The following is a 21,176-nucleotide window of genomic DNA, read 5'->3' on the forward strand; positions in this document are numbered from 1 at the left end:
GAAGGTAAAGTCATCAAAAATTAAGGCTTGTTGCATACAATAGATAAAAAAAATGGGATAATCACCTTTAGATGAAAATTTAAATTTCATTTACATTTCCTTTATGCAAAAACAGATGACATCCACACACATGCACACAGTTGAAATTTGGAAGTGCCTTCCTAAGGTTCAATGTATGCTTTTTATGGTACAGCACTAAGAAAGCTCAGTGGTTCTCAAAATAATTAGGTTACCCAAAACTATACACTTTGTATACAGCTAAAGTATGTAAATGCAGAAAAGCAGACATGCTAAATATAAAGTGGTTTTTTTTTTTCATTTTTTTTAGCGCTGAATGTATACAGCTGTATCATCAGTCCAGTAGTCCATGTTTCGTCTGTTAGTAGAAAAACAAAAAAAACTTGTTAATGTCTGAGTTCTGACTCCCAGTAGTCCGTGTTTCATCATGCTAAGAACATAAATTTCTTGATATCTGTTCAGGGTTACATTTCTTTTCTTTAACTGACAAATCTCTTATTTGCAGATACAGAAAGTTGGACAAAATGGAAGGAGAAAGAAATATTATGCTTTTGAATCATTTAGGATTTATGGAATGTCCATCAAAAGATAGATGTCACTTCCGTGAGAAATGTGCTGAAAATAAAGTTCAATTTTTATTGGCTTCAAGGCCTGTAAGGTAGGTATAAAAATTAAAATAACAGAAATGCTGAACACTGAGGAAAAATCATAAAGGAAAGTTCCGAATCAAATGGAAAAGCTCGTACACATTAAACAAATGAATAACAACTGTCATATTCCTGACTTGGTACATGCATTTTCTTATGTACAAAATGGTGGATTGAATCTGGTTTTATAGCTAGCTAAACCTCTCTCTTGTATGACAGTTGCATAAAATTCTATTACATAAGAAATTTGTAATAACAGATCGAAAAAAGAATATGTATATATATATAACTAAACAACTAAAATTATTGAAATGAATTGATGGAACCACAACAATATTTTAATACCACTTGTGGTCAAATAAAAACTTCACAGAGGGGATATCCTTTGTCCCCTGTGCATGCTTTTTTTCGGGGGAAATAGAAATAATGTCAGTTGATTTGTTAGGTCTTGTTTTGTTAGTTATTACCTCAAATAGATGAAATATGCGCAAGGCAGGACATTGGAACTCTTTTCTTTTATCATTTTAATGGCCCCACAACGAAGTTGTCGGTGCCATATAGTTTTACTGTTGTCCTAAATTCCGTAATTCCGTCATTCTGTCATTCCGCAACAAACCATTATACAGAGTTTTTTTCTAAACGCCTTTAGATATTGAACTGATTTTTGGTATGTGAGTTAACCATAATGAGTTACAGATCAAGTTTAAGTTTCGTTCCGCTCCACTAATTTTTGCCGAAATTACAGGCTTTGGACTTTGATAAATTATTGAAAATCATAGTTATACAGATTTTTTTTCTATACCCCTCCAGATTTTGAGCTGATTTGTGATATGTGAGACTACCATCATGTTTGTGTCCACATGTGTTATTGAAATTGCAGATTTTTCAATTTTTTGGGACGGGGCAACTCGTGTTGCTTTGACACATCTAGTTAATCCATTGAATATTATTTCTGTATTTTGTAGGCCAGAGCCACAGACAATAACCGAACCAACAGAGTGTTCTCCCCTTAACCTAGTCTTGTTAGGTAAAGATGGCCTAGCCACATCAATAATGAAAGAAATCCGGGTAAGTATACAAAAATGTTTTAATATTAGGTATAAAAGAGAACAATATGAAATAATGATATTGAATATGTTATGATTGGTATGTGTCACAGATACCCAATCTCTCCCCCCCCCCAAACAAAAAACAAAAAAAACAACCCTAAACAAAAAGTAAGAGGAAAACAATAATGATAAAATAGGTGCCATTAATGTAATAGAAAATGAAAAAAAAAAATCTACTTAAATACACAAACACCAGGATATAAGACAATTTTTTTTATTTTTTTAGATATTAAATCAAGATTATTATATAAAATGAACTCCCACATAAATTTAACAATATCAAAACACAAGATTGTAAATAAGATATGAATTTCGAAGCGCTTCATCATTTGTTTCCTTATTTATTTGGTTGTTACATGCTTAACATTCCGGACATAGGTAAATGACCGGGGAAGGAAACGATCACTTAATGTCCCATTCATATCAATATCTTATGATAAGTAGTGACTAATTCTAGAAGTGTGGTAGTCGTTTCTTTATATATGTTTGTACTCGGTGCATATTGATTTAAATTCTTGTTAGTCACATGACACATGCAGTCGCTATATTAACACTATAAGAACTTTGAATTTAACAATTTAACAAAAGTAGGTGGCCTACTTGTACTAGATGCATACTGATTAAAAATTTTGTTTGTCACATGTATGGACATTGTCACACACACTCACTACACATTTAAGAACTTTTTAAATTTCACAATTGAAGAGTTCTTAGGTGGCCTACTTGTACTAAATTTTTGTGTGCTATGTGTAAGGTGATTGCCTTAGTGGTTACTTAATATATTGTACTTGGTGTATAATGATTTGAATTCTTGCTTGCCACGTGTTAGGAGATTTAAATATATTTCTGTGCTATGCTGATATTTCTCTACACATTAAAAAGTAAAATAACAAAAATACGGAACTCCAATGAGAATTCTAAATGAAAAGTCACTAATCAAATGACAAAATCAAAAGCTCAAACACACACCAAATGAATGGATAACAACTGTCATATTCCTGATTTAGTACAGTTATTTCCTTACATGTATGTACAAAATGGTGGATTAGATCAGGTTTTATTGCTAGCTTAACCTCTCATTTGTATGACAGTGAACAAGCTCTTTTTCAATAAGCTAAGATTTAGGAAGCTCGCTTGTCATGTTTTGGAATTTTGGTCAGATTTTCGGAATCCTCTGGTTTTATCCATTTGAATGCCTTAACAAAATTTGCCTGGTGACCCCCATTTTTCTTTTTATAATTCTTTTACATGTATAATGTGCAAATGTATAAGCTGTCTGTTAAAGTCTTCTAAAATTTTAATTACTTTTTAATAGTTTTTGAAGACTTAAACTTGTCAATGATAAAGCTATGAAAAGTCAAGAGAGAACATTTTCCCGCCAAAATTTCAATGGCTAATATCTCGAAAACAAGCACGGTGACACATATAATTTTTTTGCTCTTTTGATTCCTTTATTAATCCCCTATCAATATATGCTAGTGTTTTGAAAAGTTAATTACTTTGAAACTGAGAAGCCAGCTCCCTTAAAATTGAGAATGGAAATGTGGAATATGTCAAAGAGACAACAACCTGACCAAAGATCAGACAACAGATAAAGGCCTACAATGAATCTTCAAAGTAGCTAGAAAATCCCACCACCGGAGATGATCATCAGCTGTACCCTAAATAAAATTGTGTACTAGTTCAGTGAAAATGGAAGTCAAACTTATCTCCAAAACATTTAAATGAACTAAATTAAAAAATCTTAAAATCTTACAGAAGCCAAGGGCTACTGAATTTGGCCAGGCTCAAAAATGCAGAGGGGTTGAACATGTTTTGTGAGATCTCAACTCGAAAACATATAAATGTCCTAAAATAAAAAAAAACAAGAGATAACATGACCAGTTATAGTGCAGATTACCTTCAGCATGTTATGTATATATTTAATTGTAAAAAAATAGTAATGTAGTAAGATTTATCGTTGACTATTTATTCAGTCATTTAATGTAATTGTAATAAAATATATATGTCATGTTTGATTTTTCCCTTCAGCTTGTATACAGTAATGATGAATTCCAGTGCTTTGGGAAGTTATACAGTTTAGATTATAGAACCATAGAAGACGACATTAACGTAGAATTTAATACTCTTGCCATGTTTAAACCTCATGGTAAGATATTATTTTCAATATTTAATTTTGCATTACAACTGAATTAATTTTATTCAATTAAATTTTTGCCCTGCATCATTAGTCATAATTGAACTTTGAATGTTTTTTTTGGAGGTCACATGTTTAAGTATTGCTGTTGCAAGACATATCTCCTCAGGGGTTTTTAGTGTATTTTCTTAAAAAGCAACTGTGAGAAATATTCTCTGAGAAGAAATTTAGTAGTGATTTCAACATTGTTCCAACCATCCTTAACACATATTCAGCAATTGACCAATTTAACATAAAAATGTCTCTTGAATTTTTAATTGTTTGTCTCTTTTTAAAAAAAAAAATTAAGAATTTAAAAAATAAATGGACCCTGCTGTCAGTGTCATGTAAAATGTCCAGGAAAGGTCAATTATCTTTATATTTAGATAGGTTTTATAGTCTCACTCTGTCAAAATATTAAAGGGTTTATCTGAGCAAAAAAGGAATTGGTCTATATTGTCAACTGAAAATTTGAAAACTTTCTGTCTGACAGAAACATTTTTCTTTGAACATTTTATCAGTCATACAGATTTTGTGATACACTGTAAAAAGTAAAATCACAAAAAATACAAAACTCCTAGGAAAATTCAGACCGGAAAGTCTCTAATCAAATGGCAAAATCAAAAGAATGGATGTCATATTCCTGACTTGGTACAGGCTTTTTCTTTTGTAGAAAATGATTGATAAAACCTGGTTTCATAGCTAGCTAAACTTCTACCTTGTAAGTTGTATGATAGTCACGTCAAATTCCTGTTAATTTCTTACCTGGTTTCATAGCTAGCTAAACTTCTACCTTGTAAGTTGTATGGTAGTCACATCAAATTCCTGTTAATTTCTTACCTGGTTTCATAGCTAGCTAAACTTCTACCTTGTAAGTTGTATGGTAGTCACATCAAATTCCTGTTAATTTCTTACCTGGTTTCATAGCTAGCTAAACTTCTACCTTGTAAGTTGTATGATAGTCTCGTCAAATTCTTGTTAATTTCTTTGTTAATATCTTACAATACAAAGATGTTACTTTTTTCATTATTTTATTTCAGTATGTATTTGTGTGTATAATTCACGAGAGTCCTTCGATTATTTAAAAACCAGTCTGGTAACAACAGATGATAATAATTTCACGTTACAAGATTTACCAATAGCTATTGTCCAAGCTTACAATAAGAATTTATCTGAGAAGGAACAGGTCATTCTTCATGAAAGAGGTCAAAAGATTGCCCAACAGTAAGTAACGATATAGATAAGAGTTTTGAAGACAGATAGTAACTTTGGCCATCGGAAATTAAATTAGAAAAAAAAGTAAACCATTGAACTCCTAGGTGTTTGGTATTAAAGACTATGGACTATTATTCATTAGGTACAATCTTTCCATGATTTTATGGGTATAGTTGAATCACAAATATAATTTTTTAGCTCACCTGGCCCGAAGGGCCAAGTGAGCTTTTCTCATCACTTGGCGTCCGTCGTCCGTCGTCGTCCGTCGTCGTTAACTTTTACAAAAATCTTCTCCTCTGAAACTACTGGGCCAAATCAAACCAAACTTGGCCACAATCATCATTGGGGTATCTAGTTTAAAAAATGTGTGGCGTGACCCGGTCAACCAACCAAGATGGCCGCCACGGCTAAAAATAGAACATAGGGGTAAAATGCAGTTTTTGGCTTATAACTCAAAAACCAAAGCATTTAGAGCAAATCTGACATGGGGTAAAAATGTTTATCAGGTCAAGATCTATCTGCCCTGAAATTTTCAGATGAATCGGTCAATCGGTTGTTGGGTTGCTGCCCCTGAATTGGTAATTTTGAAGAAATTTTGCTGTTTTTGGTTATTATCTTGAATATTATTATAGTTAGAGATAAACTGTAAACAGCAATAATGTTCAGCAAAGTAAGATCTACAAATAAGTCAACATGACCAAAATGGTCAGTTGACCCGTTTAGGAGTTATTGCCCTTTATAGTCAATTTTTAACCATTTTTCGTTAATTAAAGTAATCTTTTACAAAAATCTTCTCCTCTGAAACTACTTGGCCAAATTAATCCAAACTTGGCCACAATCATCTTTGGGGTATCTAGTTTAAAAAATGTGTGGCGTGACCTGGTCAACCAACCAAGATGGCCGCCACCGCTAAAAATAGAACATAGGGGTAAAATGCAGTTTTTGGCTTATAACTCAAAAACCAAAGCATTTTGAGGAAATCTGACAGGGGATAAAAATGTTTATCAGGTCAAGAACTATCTGCCCTGAAATTTTCAGATGAATCGGTCAATCGGTTGTTGGGTTGCTGCCCCTGAATTGGTAATTTTGAAGAAATTTTGCCGTTTTTTGTTATTATCTTGAATATTATTATAGATAGAGATAAACTGTAAACAGCAATAATGTTCAGCAAAGTAAGATCTACAAATAAGTCAACATGACCTAAATGGTCAATTGACCCCTTAAGGAGTTATTGCCCTTTATAGTCAATTTTTAACAATTTTCATTAATTTGGTAAATTTATGTAAATTTTTACCAAATATAGTTCTCTGTTACTAATGGGCAAAGTTCATGATAGATATAATTGTAAGAAGCAAAATCGTTCAGTAAAGTAAGAACTTCAAACACATCACCATCACCAAAATACAATTTTGTCATGAATCCATTTGTGTCCTTTGTTTAATATGCACATAGACCAAGGTGAGCGACACAGGCTCTTTAGAGCCTCTAGTTATTTGATTCTGATTACATAAAGGCTTCATTTCAGAATTTGTAAAGCACAGGAAACTAATTTTTCAGAAGAAAAAAAATTACTTCAATCATGAAAATGAAATGATTACCAATGAAAAAACAACAGAAACATAAAAAGATACTCACAGAAAAGAAGTTAACAGTGTGAAAAAAAGTGAATAAATGGTTACGACCACAAACAAATTTTTGCGGTCGTATATTGGTATGACGTTGGCATCGTCATTGTAGTCGTCCGAAGACACATTGGTTTTCGCACTATAACTTTAGTTTAAGTAAATAGAAATCTATGAATTTAAACACAAGGTTTATGACCACAAAAGGAAGGTTGGGATTGATTTTGGGAGTTTTGGTTCCTACAGTTTAGGAATTGGGGGCCAAAAAAAGGGCCCAAATAAGCATTTTTCTTGGTTTTCGCACAATAACTTTAGTATAAGTAAATAGAAATCTATGAAATTTAATCACAAGGTTTATGAACACGAAAAGAAGGTTGGGATTGATTTTGGGAGTTTTGGTCCCATCAGTTTAGGAATTAAGGCCCAAAAAAAGGTCCCAAATAAGCATTTTTCTTGGTTTTTGCACAATAACTTTAGTATAAGTAAATAGAAATCTATGAAATTTTAACACAAGGTTGATGACTACAAATGGAAGGTTGGGATTGAATTTGGGAGTTTTGGTCCTGACAGTTTAGGAATTAGGGGCCAGAAGGGTCCCAAATTAAACTTTGTTTGATTTCATCAAAAAATGGATTATTGGGGTTCTTTGATATGCCAAATCTAGCCGTGTATTTAGATTCTCAATTTTTGATGAAATCAAATAATGTTCAATTTTAGACCCTTAAGACCTCAATGTGGACCAATTTAATAACCGTGCCCAAATATTAAAAATCTAAATACATGGTAAGATTCAGCATTGCCCCATTTGTTCAGGGTTCGAACTCTGCAGTCGTATAAAGCTGCGCCCTGCAGATCATCTGATTGTGTAATGATTTAGCACATCATATGTCTTCTTTTACACATAAACATTGAAGGGTTAATGGATATGAATAAGAAAAGATATGGATGTAGTTTACATTTGATTATTACTGTGATAAATAATACCACTAATTTACAAATTTAGTAGTATATTAACTGTTTCTATTACAGGTAAGAATATGTATTTATAGACATTCCTTTCAAATATAAAGAATATAAAGTTCAAGATTTATTCTGTTTCTATTATAGGTTAGAGTGTGTATTTATAGACATTCCTTTTGAATATGAAGTTCAAGATTTATTCTGTCGACAACAAATAACCAGAGCTTTAGAATCGTTAGGAATAGAATTTAATAATGATGGACGACCTCTATCTGAAATTATGGAGCCTGACCTAAGGTATGTGACAAATTGCCCTTTAAATAATTGAAGGTGAAACAATAACAAATAACATATCATATATTTTTATGCCCCACTTAAAGGCATTATGTTTTTCAGTCTGTGTGTCTGCTCTTTTATCTATTCCTTTGTTTGTTTGTCTTGACCATATGTCCTACTTCAGGTTAAAGTTTTTGGTCAAGGTGGTTTTTGATGAAGTTGAAGTCTATAGTAAACATGTTCCCTATGATATGATCTTTTTAATTTTAATGGTCCACTGAACATAGTAAATGACAATGCGAATAGGGCATCTGTGTACTAGGGACACATTCTTGTTCATTTAAATCTGCTGTTTTGATCCAATGCATGACAACAATGATAAGGCACTCTACTGTCATAATGTTATTTCCGTATAAAACTTAACAGCTATGACGGCACATGCTATCTGAGACAATATTTAGTAGATGATGCAATGAAAACCTAACAAAAAGCTTGATATAACTCTTAATTGTGTGGTTGTAGCATAAAAGTATAATAAGAATTTGGCTTTATACAAAATGAGCTTCTGGCAATGCTTTTACAACACCAAAAAATTATAAAAGGGATCATTCAATACAGATCACAAAAATAAGAAAAAGTCCACAGATACATTTAGAATATAATTTGGAACAACCGTGATAATAAAAAAAAGGGCAGTTCTAAAATATACTCATCTGCAATTGTAAAACATTTTCTTCCACAAAAATTTCTATTGCTGTAAATAAAACCATGCTCCTCAATATTTGCATGTTAAAGTGAATCTCTGTTTTAATACAGATCTATGAGCATGCCAAAAATTACAATTTATTTTCTAGAGAAAAGCAAGATTATTTGAGCTCCATATGCAAAATAAAACAATATAACAACATAACATAATAATTTCATCCCTAATTGCAAAATATTTTATTTCAATTCTAGCTATTGATATTTGTTAAATATTTCTTTCATTCAAATGAAAACATATGATCATATTTATTGTTCTGCTTTCAGAGTTGGTATGTGTCTGATGTGTGGTGATGCCTTTTCTGCTGAGATTCCCCTGGGGCCACTGTTAAACAGTAACCCAACCCAGGTCAGATCTGACACCAATCCTTCCGTCACCATTGAGGCTAATTTAGAGAGTATGCCAGACCTTACCAAACAAAAAATTGAAGTATGCTGTGGTTCATATCATAACTTTGTTGCAAAGATTCAGAAAGAAGAGGAAGAAGACGTGTATCATGGTTTTGTTCTTGTGTTCTCGCCAAAAAGAAAAGCATCGTTTTGTACCATGAAGTGAGTACAATAGTATACTTCTATAAAAAAGGGAGGAAAGAACGAAAAGGCCAATAAAAAAAATCAACCAATATCATTGTTAAAAGAAAAAAGTTCATAAAAATTAGGATATTGAGCAATATTGTCTCAGGCCAAATAAAATAGTATGTGTGGTTCCAGTTACATCTAAAAAAAAAAGTTAAGGTAGGTAGGTAGGGATTTTTAAAAAATTTTATGTTATTTTTTTTACATTGAGTCTATTGGATCGACATTCTGACTTTAACAGTGCTTCTTGGAAAATGATAAAAAATCTTTAGGGTAGGCTATTTTTATGACTAAAAAGTAAGGTAGGTAGTGTAACTGGAACTACACATATATTTTTATTTGGCCTCATAAAAAACATGATTGAACCAAGTTCTTCATGTTTTTTGAAAGTATCAGCAGTTATGCTTCGCTAGTGAAACAGTTTCTGATTTTGAAGGGAAACACTACGGAAATAAATAGCCTTTCTGTCAATCTTGTAACATTAGCCTTTGTAACAAATCATGAATTTTTTGGAACCTGTACTTTAATAGGAAAATATATACTGATATACATGTATTCATCCTCCTACAGGGATAAAAACAGTCAAATTCCACCTGCAACATTGTTGGATTTGGCAGGCAACTCACTGTATTACCTGACATCCCATTTGAAAAGAAAAAATGTCTAGACTTTGTTTCAAATTTAAGGTCAAGTTTTAGTTATTGACCCTTTCCTACAAAATTGTTATATCCTAGGAGTCCTATAACATATATTTTGATAGGCAAACACATAGTTGAATCAGTTTAAAAATGCTTGACTCATCAGATTGGAATTTTGAGGGGGAAATATAGTAAGAATTTAAATAACATGTCAGAATTATAATGGTGGAAAGGGATAAATATAAGTTGTAATATCTTGTTTCCCAATCCACTATAAATAAATATGTCTTAAACTAATAATGATAATGAGTGATATCTTTATGTTTCAGTGCATTTGCGGACTTGTTACGAAGGTATTGGCCTTCCATGCCTATTCTTATCTTAGCCATTACCGCAATCAGAAGATAAATAACATGAATAATAATGCTAATGAGTGATATCTTTATGTTTCAGTGCATTTGCTGACTTGTTAAGACGGTATTGGCCTTCCATGCCTATACTTATATTAGCCATTACAGAGAACGGTGCCTCTTCAGTATTTTTCCAGGACGAAATGAGCCAGTCATTGATACAGAAAGCTATTAAAGTAGCAGACGACTTAGGGATAGAATATATGACAACTCCTCCAAACTTTCAAAAACAAGGTAAATATATTTTAAGTTAAATATAGATTTCACCACTACAACAAGATTGTTACAATATTTCTCTACCTGAGACAGTTAAATTTTAATATTTAAAAGACCAGGCTTGCTGAGCTTTTAAGGTGGTACTCTGAGGAGGTGGGTGCACAAAACAAAATCAACAAACGCCACACATTCCAGATAGCCTTACTTACAAATTTAGAACCAATTGTGTTAAACCAGATTAGTTAATTCACCCCCTTTTTTTTTTGTCTATCTGGACTATATCTTTTAAGTAAAATGCACACACACAAACACTTGCAGTCTAGCTTACCTAACAGCAGGATGACTTGTCATTGACCAGTTAATTGAAAGAGGCAAACAGGGTAAAGATATCCTTGCTTCTCTACTCTGAAAGTGTTTAAGTGAAATATTTCTTTCAGCATCTCTTTATATTATTCTTTAATTTTTGATTGCGTAAAAAAAATTATCCTTGGGACACTCATTATCATGGAATTTGTGGGTGTAGATGAACCACAAATTTATATGTTCATCCAAGTGCTTATTTTCTATAATCGTGTGTGTGTTGATTTCGGCAAAACTCTTAAATCTAAAATTCCTCTAACATGTACTCATGAAATGAATCAAATCCACATTCTAATGCAACCAATTTGTAACGTTCATTTTGATTGGATAACGTCACTTATTTATATGGGATCAATTGACAATTGATGTTATGGGACGTACGGGCAAGCGAAGACTGCATATAACAAATTTTAAATACATGTTTTAACATTGTTTTCAGTTAGTTTCATTAGAATGGAGATAACACACAATATTGTATTTTAAGCTCCGATAGCATCAATTGGGGATTTGATGGTCGCAAATACCTGTTTACTGTCTCCGCTAACGCGTCGCCAGTAAATTTAATTTGCGACCATCAAATCCCCAATTGATGCCGTCGGAGCTTAAAATACAATACAGTTATCTCCTAATTAACAAAAAACTTTGAAATCAAATAATGTATCCATATAATTAATCTAATCCTGGCACAGTATCCTTATACGATTTTGTACATTATTGTGAGAGATGTTATTTATCATTTGTTTTATTCCGAAGAAATGTATATTTCATTACCATAAAAATCTTGACTTTTTATTTCAGCATTAGTATATAATAATTTCCTGAAAGAAGTATGGCAAAAGAGAGAAGAAATAAATGAGTCATATTATTATGAAGCCACTAGTCCGCCAGCATACGATGAATCAATGTCAAATAGACCTCCAGCCCCATTACCTAAACCATATGACGCGTACAATACCAAAAGTAGTACAAGTAACAGGTAAGATTAATATTGTCTACCACAGTCATTGGAGCTTCAGGTCATATAGGTTAAGAACTAAAAAAAAAAAAAGAGGATATGATAAGGCCTTATTTAGGCTTGAAATTAGAAAAAAAATATACAAGCCTTCAAGGCATAAGCATTCACGCTTAAAGGGAAACTTCGCAAAAAAATCAAAAATTGATATTATGTTTATTCTGTATAAAAATGCTCAAATTCATAGATATTAAAGTTTTATTCTGCTAGATAAGAGATCACCATCGATTTTAAATTTAGAGTATCAATTCTCTGCTGTCAGCCATTTTGTCACCTTCTCCGATTTGCAGTCACGATATGTCTAAGGACCAAAACTACAGTAACCCGATGTAGTCGTAATTGCGTGTCGATATCTCGTCAATCGTACGGTTGTTTTATCCGACTAGTTAACTAGTTAACTAACTTAATACGGAAAATTTTCTTCTTTTCTTTTTAAATAACCATGATCTGTTATTTTTAGACTGATAATATAGGAATTTAATAGTGAAAAAGTCAAAATTTCAAATCATAAATAAGTCTTCCGTGAAACTTGAATTGTTTTCGGAAATCTAATTAGTTCATAATTCTTTTATGTAATAAACTTTATTCAAATAAATTAGGATCTTCGCTCCACTGATCACCCGCATGACTAAGGGTATTACTCCCAAAGATATTGTAGGGGGTGTGAGGTGACACGTCCAGGTATTCAAGCGATTTCCTGTCGAGTTTGCAAATTCATGCATCGTTTCACTTCTTAGTGTATTGATAAGTGTACACGGCCGATAACTTATAACTTTCCATTTTGAACTATTAGGTGTATAATATACATCTCTATCTTGCGTGTCCGAAAGTGATATTACTAAACTCATACGCTTGTTTATGAATAACATTTCTGGTGAAAAGAAAATTATTTATAAAAATATAAATAATACCAAAAAAAAAACACAAACAGATTTGATGAAATAAAAATCTATATACGTATTTTTTCCAAGGGTAAATTTGGTAAAATGTAATATATACCCGTTGTTAATGGTGAAGGCCAGAAATATTGATTTAAAAAAATGTACGCACTTGTCGACCATTCGTATATATGCCTGGATTATAAGTTACGGACCTATAGAGCAAATTAAAACATATACATGTATACATAGAACATAAGAAAGAAACATACATTTTGCGTAAATTGGGGTAAAAGTTTTGTAAAATAACAAGTCCACGTATGCCAACAGTATGTAATCATCAAATGACGATAGACTATAGTATACCAAAAGAAGAAGAAGAAGAGATTTAAATACAGGTCGATATATAACTTTATTTGGCTCATCGAAGTTATGGACATTTATATATCAATTAGATTGTTCTCGAAAAAAGGAAGAAATTCGCCATCATCACAATTGTTCCGACATGCATGTAATATATACGCAACTGGAAGTACACTAATACCGAGGGATGTGAATATTTTCCAGGAAAACTATAGAGTATCAAAGTTTCAAATCAATTTCGGGATTTATTTTCTCTCTTGATATTCAATGACAGCAATTTAAAGAATAAACTGCTTGTCCGTTTTAGTGGTATTCTTGCCAGTTGAAACAGACTTATAATTACATTAAAAAATAGGGAAAGATGACATTTTTTTTTAATACATCGTTGGTCAAATAGCTAAAGTATTATATATAGTTACGGTGTGAGACAAAGAGTATTTTAAGAAGGACATTCCCGATTATGTATAAATTTTGTTGATGTTTTTCACACTTGAAAAGCATATCTGTTCGTAATTTGTTGATTCCATTCCAATTAGATCCTTTAATTTCCTGTCAATCTTTTAAAACATCTTTTTTCAAATATCTGAAGTATTCATGTGTTGTGAGATTTAAAATATTTTGATGAGCAGTTTAATTCCTAAATAGGTAATTAAAGATCACTTTGGATGGACTAAATTATATATTTGCAATTGTTAATGATCTGTTTGAAATATTTAAGGCTGCCGTTCCTAATTTGAAATAGTACAATTTTTAGTTCATAAACTCGTGTTTAGAAGGCTATTTTTATTTATAAATTCTTCAATTAAAATAATTCAGTATTTTATCGTTACTAAAGTAATCAAAAGTCATAATTCATTAAAAGTGATCTTATGCAAAATATAAAAATATACAGCTATCCAGTTATTGTGCGATCTTATTATTCCCGTTAATTAATTTTGATTATTTTTTTTTACATTCATGTGTCTGAAACTTTGTCTGACTCCCGTTTACAATTGATACGAAATGTTGTTCACACCTGAAATGCCAGTGAACCGTGACGCCTAGAATTCACTGAATGAGGATCAAAAGATTAGAATTACATAATGCTAATCTTTTAATTACCTTGAGTTAAACTACGCATTCCACATTCTTTAGGTGTCACAAAACAATACACATTTTATTGTTTCCACCGTACAAGCAAGTGAAAATGGTTGCTGGAATGAAGCAAAAAGGTCAGAATACAAACATGTATTTTTAATACACTATCGATCATGTCAGTTTCGTAGGTTTGTTTAAAGTATTTTTAGAAAAAAAATCATAAAAATGTTCTATTGTATGATTTACTTTTTTTTATCAAAATCGTTTTAAAAAATCCACACGATCTTATTTTAAAAGTTGCAGTGCTATCACTTATTTTTCGTTGGTTAATAGCTACACCAAAAGTCGTCAATGCGCTTTAAATCGCGTTATTAGATGGTTAACGAACAAGACTTAAATGAGATATTTTCACTCCCGGCATGCATCAAAGACTTAAACTATGTAACATAAGTCAGGAAGTTTCAAAAAATAAAATTAATAATTCCCAATTTTCTTCTTTATTAAATTTCATATCAAAATAAAACTTGGTGAATATGTTTTTTATGGTATTATGAACATAATAAGATGAAAAGTGAAAAATCGCGAATTATCCCTTTAAATACAAAAAAAAATTGTGTCATTTTGTAGTGTAAATATATTAAATTAATGAAATAATACCTTGTCATTACAGTCAGAGTACAGAGGATTCTGACCCGCTTTATGACCAGCCTTCCCGATATCGTCATCCATCTGATAGTGAGCCGGAGAGACCATCGTCCACTTCGCCTCCTCCTTTCAGAGCAGATCAATCCGGAGAGTATGCTCAAAATGGCGAACATCTAGTCAAACCAAGCGTGATAAAAAGAAGGACCAATATGAATGCAGGTTTGTGTACATTGAATTTTAATTCTATATTTGATTGGATTTGCTCTCAGCCTTCTTTTTCAACGAAGAAAAAAAATATAGCAAAAATGATACTTTAGTATAATTATAACAAATGAAAACATTTTATGGAAATCTTTTGGTGCTTTTTGCTTTTAACCTTTTAACATCTATTTTTTCATATAACTGCAGAATAGCATAGCAGTTGCATAATCATTATTTAAATTATGAAAATCATTGACCTTGAGATGACCTTTACAGGGTACCACCACGACCACTATCGTAAGTCGTACCCTGCAATAGAAACTGAAGGTGCTAAACTTCAGCGGGAACTAGAGAAACCATATCACTTCAGAAAGTCATCAAGTATGAAACTTGCAATGAAGCAAGAGGATGAAGGTGATTGGTGGAAAATTTAATCAATATTGTGTTGCCATGACAACCACCATCCTTTGTTTTCCTACTGTGCTTAATTTAATATTTTCATTGTTTACAGATTTAATCGTCACAGTTATTTTGGTTTTCTGGTTTTTTTTTAAGAAAGCTGTATTGTATTTATATTCTGAAATATCATTTTTGTTTAGAAAAAAAGTTTATATTAAGAATTTATGGATTGCTAGTAGTTTAGTTACTGCATTCATTCTTTTAGATATCAAAATTAGAAAATTAAATATTTTGAATTAACTTGACAAATACAATATAGATATTTTAAAATCTGATGCAACAATTTTATTTGAATTCAATGGATGCAATTTGGATGATAATAGAAATCTTCTTTCAAAAGAGTTGTTTTGTGAAAAAATTCTTATAGGTGATTGAAGTGTGTTTTTTGTCAGCATATGCAACTGTTGTCTTTGGTTTCTGACGACAGTTCTAAGCAACACTCCAAGAAATTGTTTACAATGCAGTTTTCCCAAAAATTTTCATGTAGCGTCCTGTTAAGCTGGGAATTTTGAAATACCATATTTTTTCAAGAAATTATAGCATATAAAAAAGATGTGGTATGATTGCCAATTAGACAACTATTCACAAGAGACTAATTGTAACAGAAATTAATAGCTATAGGTCACCATACGGTCTTCAAGAATGAGCAAAAGCCCATACCACAAAGCTAGTTATAAATAACTAATTGAAAAACTGATCCTGTGTCCAGGCTTTGTTACCATTGTTACAAGGATCTGAAAACATTATGTTTTACTTTCAGTTTTAAAGACCCTTTGTGATCCTCCTCTAAATGATGCTCCTTAAAAATTTCAAAATTGCAATTTCTTTTTCATTTCACAAGAAGAGAAAGTAGAAAGAAGTGTTTTAAACTCGTAGTAACCGTAACAGACACAGGATTGAATTTAATAAAATTCCTCAAAAGTGCAATCTATAAAATTTATATTGTATTCATTTCGGTTTGGCATACTTTTCAAGCATTATATTACTACAATGTTAAGAGGTCGGTAATTGATGTACCTTCATGACTTACAACGTTTAAAAAAATGACATTTCCAGTATTTTACGGTGCATGACGATCATTTTTATAATGACAAGTTAAAAATTGGCTGATTTTGACCAATCATGTTAAATTCTTTAAAAAAAGAAGTGACAAATAACTATTTAAGACCTGACGAGTCATGATTACAATATAACAAATCACAATAAAATTTGAACCAATTTGATGCTAACAAGAGCCGAAAGTGACAGTTTGATGCCTGATAGAGCATTTATACCCTCTTTAAAGGCTGTAGGGAGAACACTTCATTGTTAGACAGATCTTAGCATCATTGGAAGAAAGTGTTGCATATGATGTCATGGAAAACACTTCAATAAATTGTTGCATCTGATTTGCTTTACTTTAGATTTTTCGTTGCAGTGTACATAGTAGATTAAAAATCACTTGTTTAATGATTTTGTAGTTGCTAAGTTTTATTTGCCATTTGATGTGAGTGACACCACTTTGTACTTAACAAAACAAGTGTGTCATTATAGTTATTTCGATGTTAGCAATGTTGAAAAATGAATTGACGATAAATTTTGTCATTATCACTCATCTATATATCTCACATATTATACATGCATAAAAAGTATACAAAATATATATTGATATAATATAACTTCAACATTATAATATTTAATTGTTTATTTTTCATTATTTATCATTTTATCTATAATAGTTAAAGCATGTTTAAAAACATTCACAAACTAATCAATTGATGTTTAATTCTTCTTCATTTTGTAGAAAAAATATCTTATTTATTTAAACAATTAATGCTTTGCTTTTAAATCTGTCTTTTCAGCTTTCAGTGTCTGTGTATCAATCAATCTATAAGCATCAGTATTTAAAATGTCTGCAACTAAGGGCTTTTCCATTGATAGTAATGGGGGAGTGTAAGAAGGAAATTTAGTTTTTGTACATGGGTTGTGGATTATTTATAAACTTGTTTCCATTTAACATCTAGATATAAAGTAAGCTGTTTTAATGATGATTAATGAAGTATCCACCTAACAATTTAAAAATAGCATTTTTGTATGGGTTTTCAGGGGCGGATTCAGCCATTTTAAAAAGGGGGTTCCCAACCCAGGACAAAAGGGGGGGGTTTAACTATATATCCCCATTCAAATGCATTGATCGTCAAAAAAAAGGGGGTTCCAACCCCCTGAACCCTTCCCCTGGATCCGCCACTGGTTTTCCAAGTTTTTTCCTACCCCTACACATCCATATTAGAGGGATAGCCCTAAGAAAAAATCTTCATAGAAAAATAGTGTTGAACTCTACTATACTATTTAGGCTATATTTTTCAAGACCAGATTCTTTGTTTTAAAGCCATTAAACTAATTATAATATTTTTAATACAATAATTTTTTTTCTTCGAAATTTGAATGGAAATTTGAATTGAAATACTGATGCATGTAGAATTATGAAATTTTAAAAAATAGTGGCCAAATAATATAAGGTAGCATATATTCTTAGTTGAAACTCATTTGTCTTATGGACCTTTTATCATATGGGCTATTCCAGAAAAAAATGTAGGGGGGGGGGGGGGGGGGGGGGGGGGGTGGGTTGAAAGGCAGTTTTTGTCAGCACCCGCCACCCAGACAATTGTAATTGAGAATTATAGTGCATTTTAGTGTGAATAGTTTCTCTGATACCCATCACCCATGTATTATTAATATAATGTGCCTTCCAACCCCCCCAACCCCCCTACATTTTTTTCTGGAATAGCCCTTATCAGTGGGGGATCCAGGAATGAACATAAATATCTAGCTCCTTTTATCGCCCAAATTTTTTAAAACCTCATGACTTCTCACAATTTATATGATTTTTAGCTCTGTATTATCTACTACATTTTCTGGAATATCGCCAAAAATCCTGAAACCGCCACTGATATTGGTTATAGAGATTTTCTCAGGTTCTTGATTCACATTGTTTGCAGCAAGAACACCTTATTTGGTGCCGTGTCTCATTGTTTCTTGTCAATTCACATTTCATCGTGCTGTCATTTCTTCTAAAGCTTGGGCTCTCAACGAAAGAAGATTACCAAGTAAAGCATCAACATTACCAACAGACATTGGACAAAATTTTCATGAAAACGGTGAACTAAGTGTTTCTGTTTAGACATTTTGCAGTAGTTAAAGCATTTTAGATTTAGAAAGCTTTTATTTCAATCATTTAACAGCATGGATGTTAGCATTGTTATCATATTTATTTATAAATGCAGTGTCACATTAAGACTTGTTCCATTTTTTTTCTACACACAACAAATGTACTGTGATATCGGTAAAAGTGAAAGGCAAAATTTTTTTTATAATTTCTTCAATGTTGGAGATTTTATTTCATTTATATTTCAAATTTTAAAAATTGTACATTTGTCTGGAAGATTTGCATAATTTTAAATAAATTGTATCTCTGAATACTTTTTTTTATGGTAGAATTAGCCAGAATCATGATCAAGTGCAAAAATCACATTTTTTTAGTGGAATTTTTGATAAATGGTTAATTTAGAAAAGGTTTTGTGTCATTTTAGAAAAAAAACCTATCTTTGAAAGTTTAATTCTACTGTAAAAATCTTGAAGATATAAGTGCTGTCACTTTTTCCTCAGTCATAACTTCTTGATATATAGCACCAAGCTTTGTCTGGTTATGCCATGTCATGTGACCTGGTTATGCCATACCATGTGACCTGGTATCCCATGTCATGTGACTTGGGTATGCCATACCATGTGACCTGGTTATGCTTTACCATGTAACACTTTTTCAGTTCCTATGCCCAGTTTTATTTGTTGATATGTTATATCTTTGAATTAGATGAAGTAGCTAATAGCTTGATATGTCTTGTGTACATTTATTACATTCCCTTTTCTTTTTTTGAAAAATGAAGAAAAAACACAGGATTTTAAATTCAAGTTGAAAGAAAATATAACAATTAAAATACCATCTGAACTTCTAAATTTTTTTTTAGCATTTTAGTTATGACTCTTGTTTTATTGTCAGGGGTCATTACAATTCAGAATTATAGGGAGAACAATTTGTTTTGTTTTGAATTGTTAGTTTGGAAATTGAGTGTGAGAAATGCAGACAGTGCACAGCTTTTGGTGAACAACAAAAATATATATACATCACATACACATATCTCTTAAAAGCCTCTGCATGCATATCACTTCCCCCCACTCTGGGATAAATATTTCCATAACACTTTTCTTAAGAACTATAGGACAGAATGACTTACTTTTAGGTTAGTAATAAGAGTAGTTATTTGTGAGCATATTTTGGATCTGTCCTAAAACCATTTAAAATACTTTTAATTTTTCGTGATGAAAACATCTAAAATTTTCCAGAAACTTGTTCTCCAATACGTTAGAACTGAATGACATCATATTTAGTCAGCAGCTTGGCTGTAATAGGTTGTAAAGTGTAAGCGCTTTTTATTAGGTCTGTCGTGCACCTATTTCCTATTTTCAGAAACTTTGTATTACGAGTGGGGCTGTGCTTAGCATGTCAAAGTATAAATTCTTATTGTCAATTTTTGACAAAAGAATAAAATATTAAAATACTTATTTTCTAATTTCAATTTTCTAATTTATTAAATAGATATTTTTTAATTTCTATTTATAAAATAATTATTCTGTAATTTCTATTTATAAAAAATGTATTTTCTTATTTCTATTAATAAAAAAGTAATTTTCTAATTTCTATTTATTTATAAAACAGCTGTTTTCTTATTTCTACTTATAAAAATAAGTCGCATCAATCATTTCTATGATGTTAATAGTAAACCAATTAAAAGTTATGGTTTTAAAAGCATGGCTCTTTTGTATGAATGTTAGATTAGGTTATTTTTTCTGTGTGTTGTAAATCCTAATGTTGAACCCCTACCCTATGTATATGCTGTTAACGATTGAAACGATTTATGTATTACCCTGTTTTCATGTAACTGGTTAGATTATTTAAATTTTATTAGATTTTTTTAGATTTTTTTTTAAATTGTGCTGTTTGAAAAACAGTCAAAACAGCTTTGTTTAGGCAAATTTAACTTTTTCAATATGTTGAATTTTGAAATTTATGATTTGCCAAAACAAGGGCAATTTTGGTGTAGTCAGATCTTGATAAAATGATAATAAAATTGGCCACTTGAAAAAAACGTTTTATTCAAGCTGTTTAATTAAGTCTCCCAAACAAAGTTTGGAGACTTATTGTTTTTGCTCAGGTTTTTTTATTCTTCTTCTTCCGCCACTTTAAAAAATGAACTTGTCCGCAGCGTTTCTCCAAAACCGCTTGTCAGATTAACTTAGGATTTCATAAAACGGTAAACTAATATGTCTAGGTGAGCCATCAATCTTTCGTTTGTGCATTGGGGTCTTTTAAGGGGTATTTTGGGGGGTAGAAAGGAGGGAGGGGTTTACTATAGAACCCTATGGGATTTTATTTTCAAAAAATTTCAAATGAATATAACTTAAAAACTGTAAGTGATAGATACACGCAGTCTTTAGAAATGATTAAAGGACCATAAAACA

The 21,176-nt window shown here is 31.5% G+C and overlaps 1 protein-coding gene across 27 annotated transcripts in view; it reads left to right on the top strand.

Annotated features, from left to right (window-relative positions):
• The window catches only part of LOC139481910 (rho GTPase-activating protein 190-like), an 86,854-nt gene that overhangs the window by 19,541 nt on the left and 46,137 nt on the right, over positions 1-21,176 (top strand). For 11 of the 27 annotated variants that reach the window (XM_071265454.1, XM_071265456.1, XM_071265445.1 and 8 more), the window contains exons 6-14: positions 524-676; positions 1,631-1,733; positions 3,806-3,923; positions 4,991-5,174; positions 7,895-8,044; positions 9,053-9,337; positions 10,453-10,643; positions 11,784-11,961; positions 14,986-15,179. In XM_071265454.1, coding sequence (XP_071121555.1) covers positions 524-676; positions 1,631-1,733; positions 3,806-3,923; positions 4,991-5,174; positions 7,895-8,044; positions 9,053-9,337; positions 10,453-10,643; positions 11,784-11,961; positions 14,986-15,179 — 1,556 coding nt within the window. Of the gene's footprint in view, positions 1-523; positions 677-1,630; positions 1,734-3,805; positions 3,924-4,990; positions 5,175-7,894; positions 8,045-9,052; positions 9,338-10,452; positions 10,644-11,783; positions 11,962-14,985; positions 15,180-15,437; positions 15,576-18,676; positions 18,758-21,176 lie in introns of all 27 variants that reach the window. The other 16 variants (XM_071265428.1, XM_071265430.1, XM_071265431.1 and 13 more) reach the window with 2 other exon arrangements.

The sequence above is a fragment of the Mytilus edulis genome, chromosome 7, assembly GCF_963676685.1.
Source record: "Mytilus edulis chromosome 7, xbMytEdul2.2, whole genome shotgun sequence".
Lineage (NCBI taxonomy): Eukaryota > Metazoa > Mollusca > Bivalvia > Mytilida > Mytilidae > Mytilus > Mytilus edulis.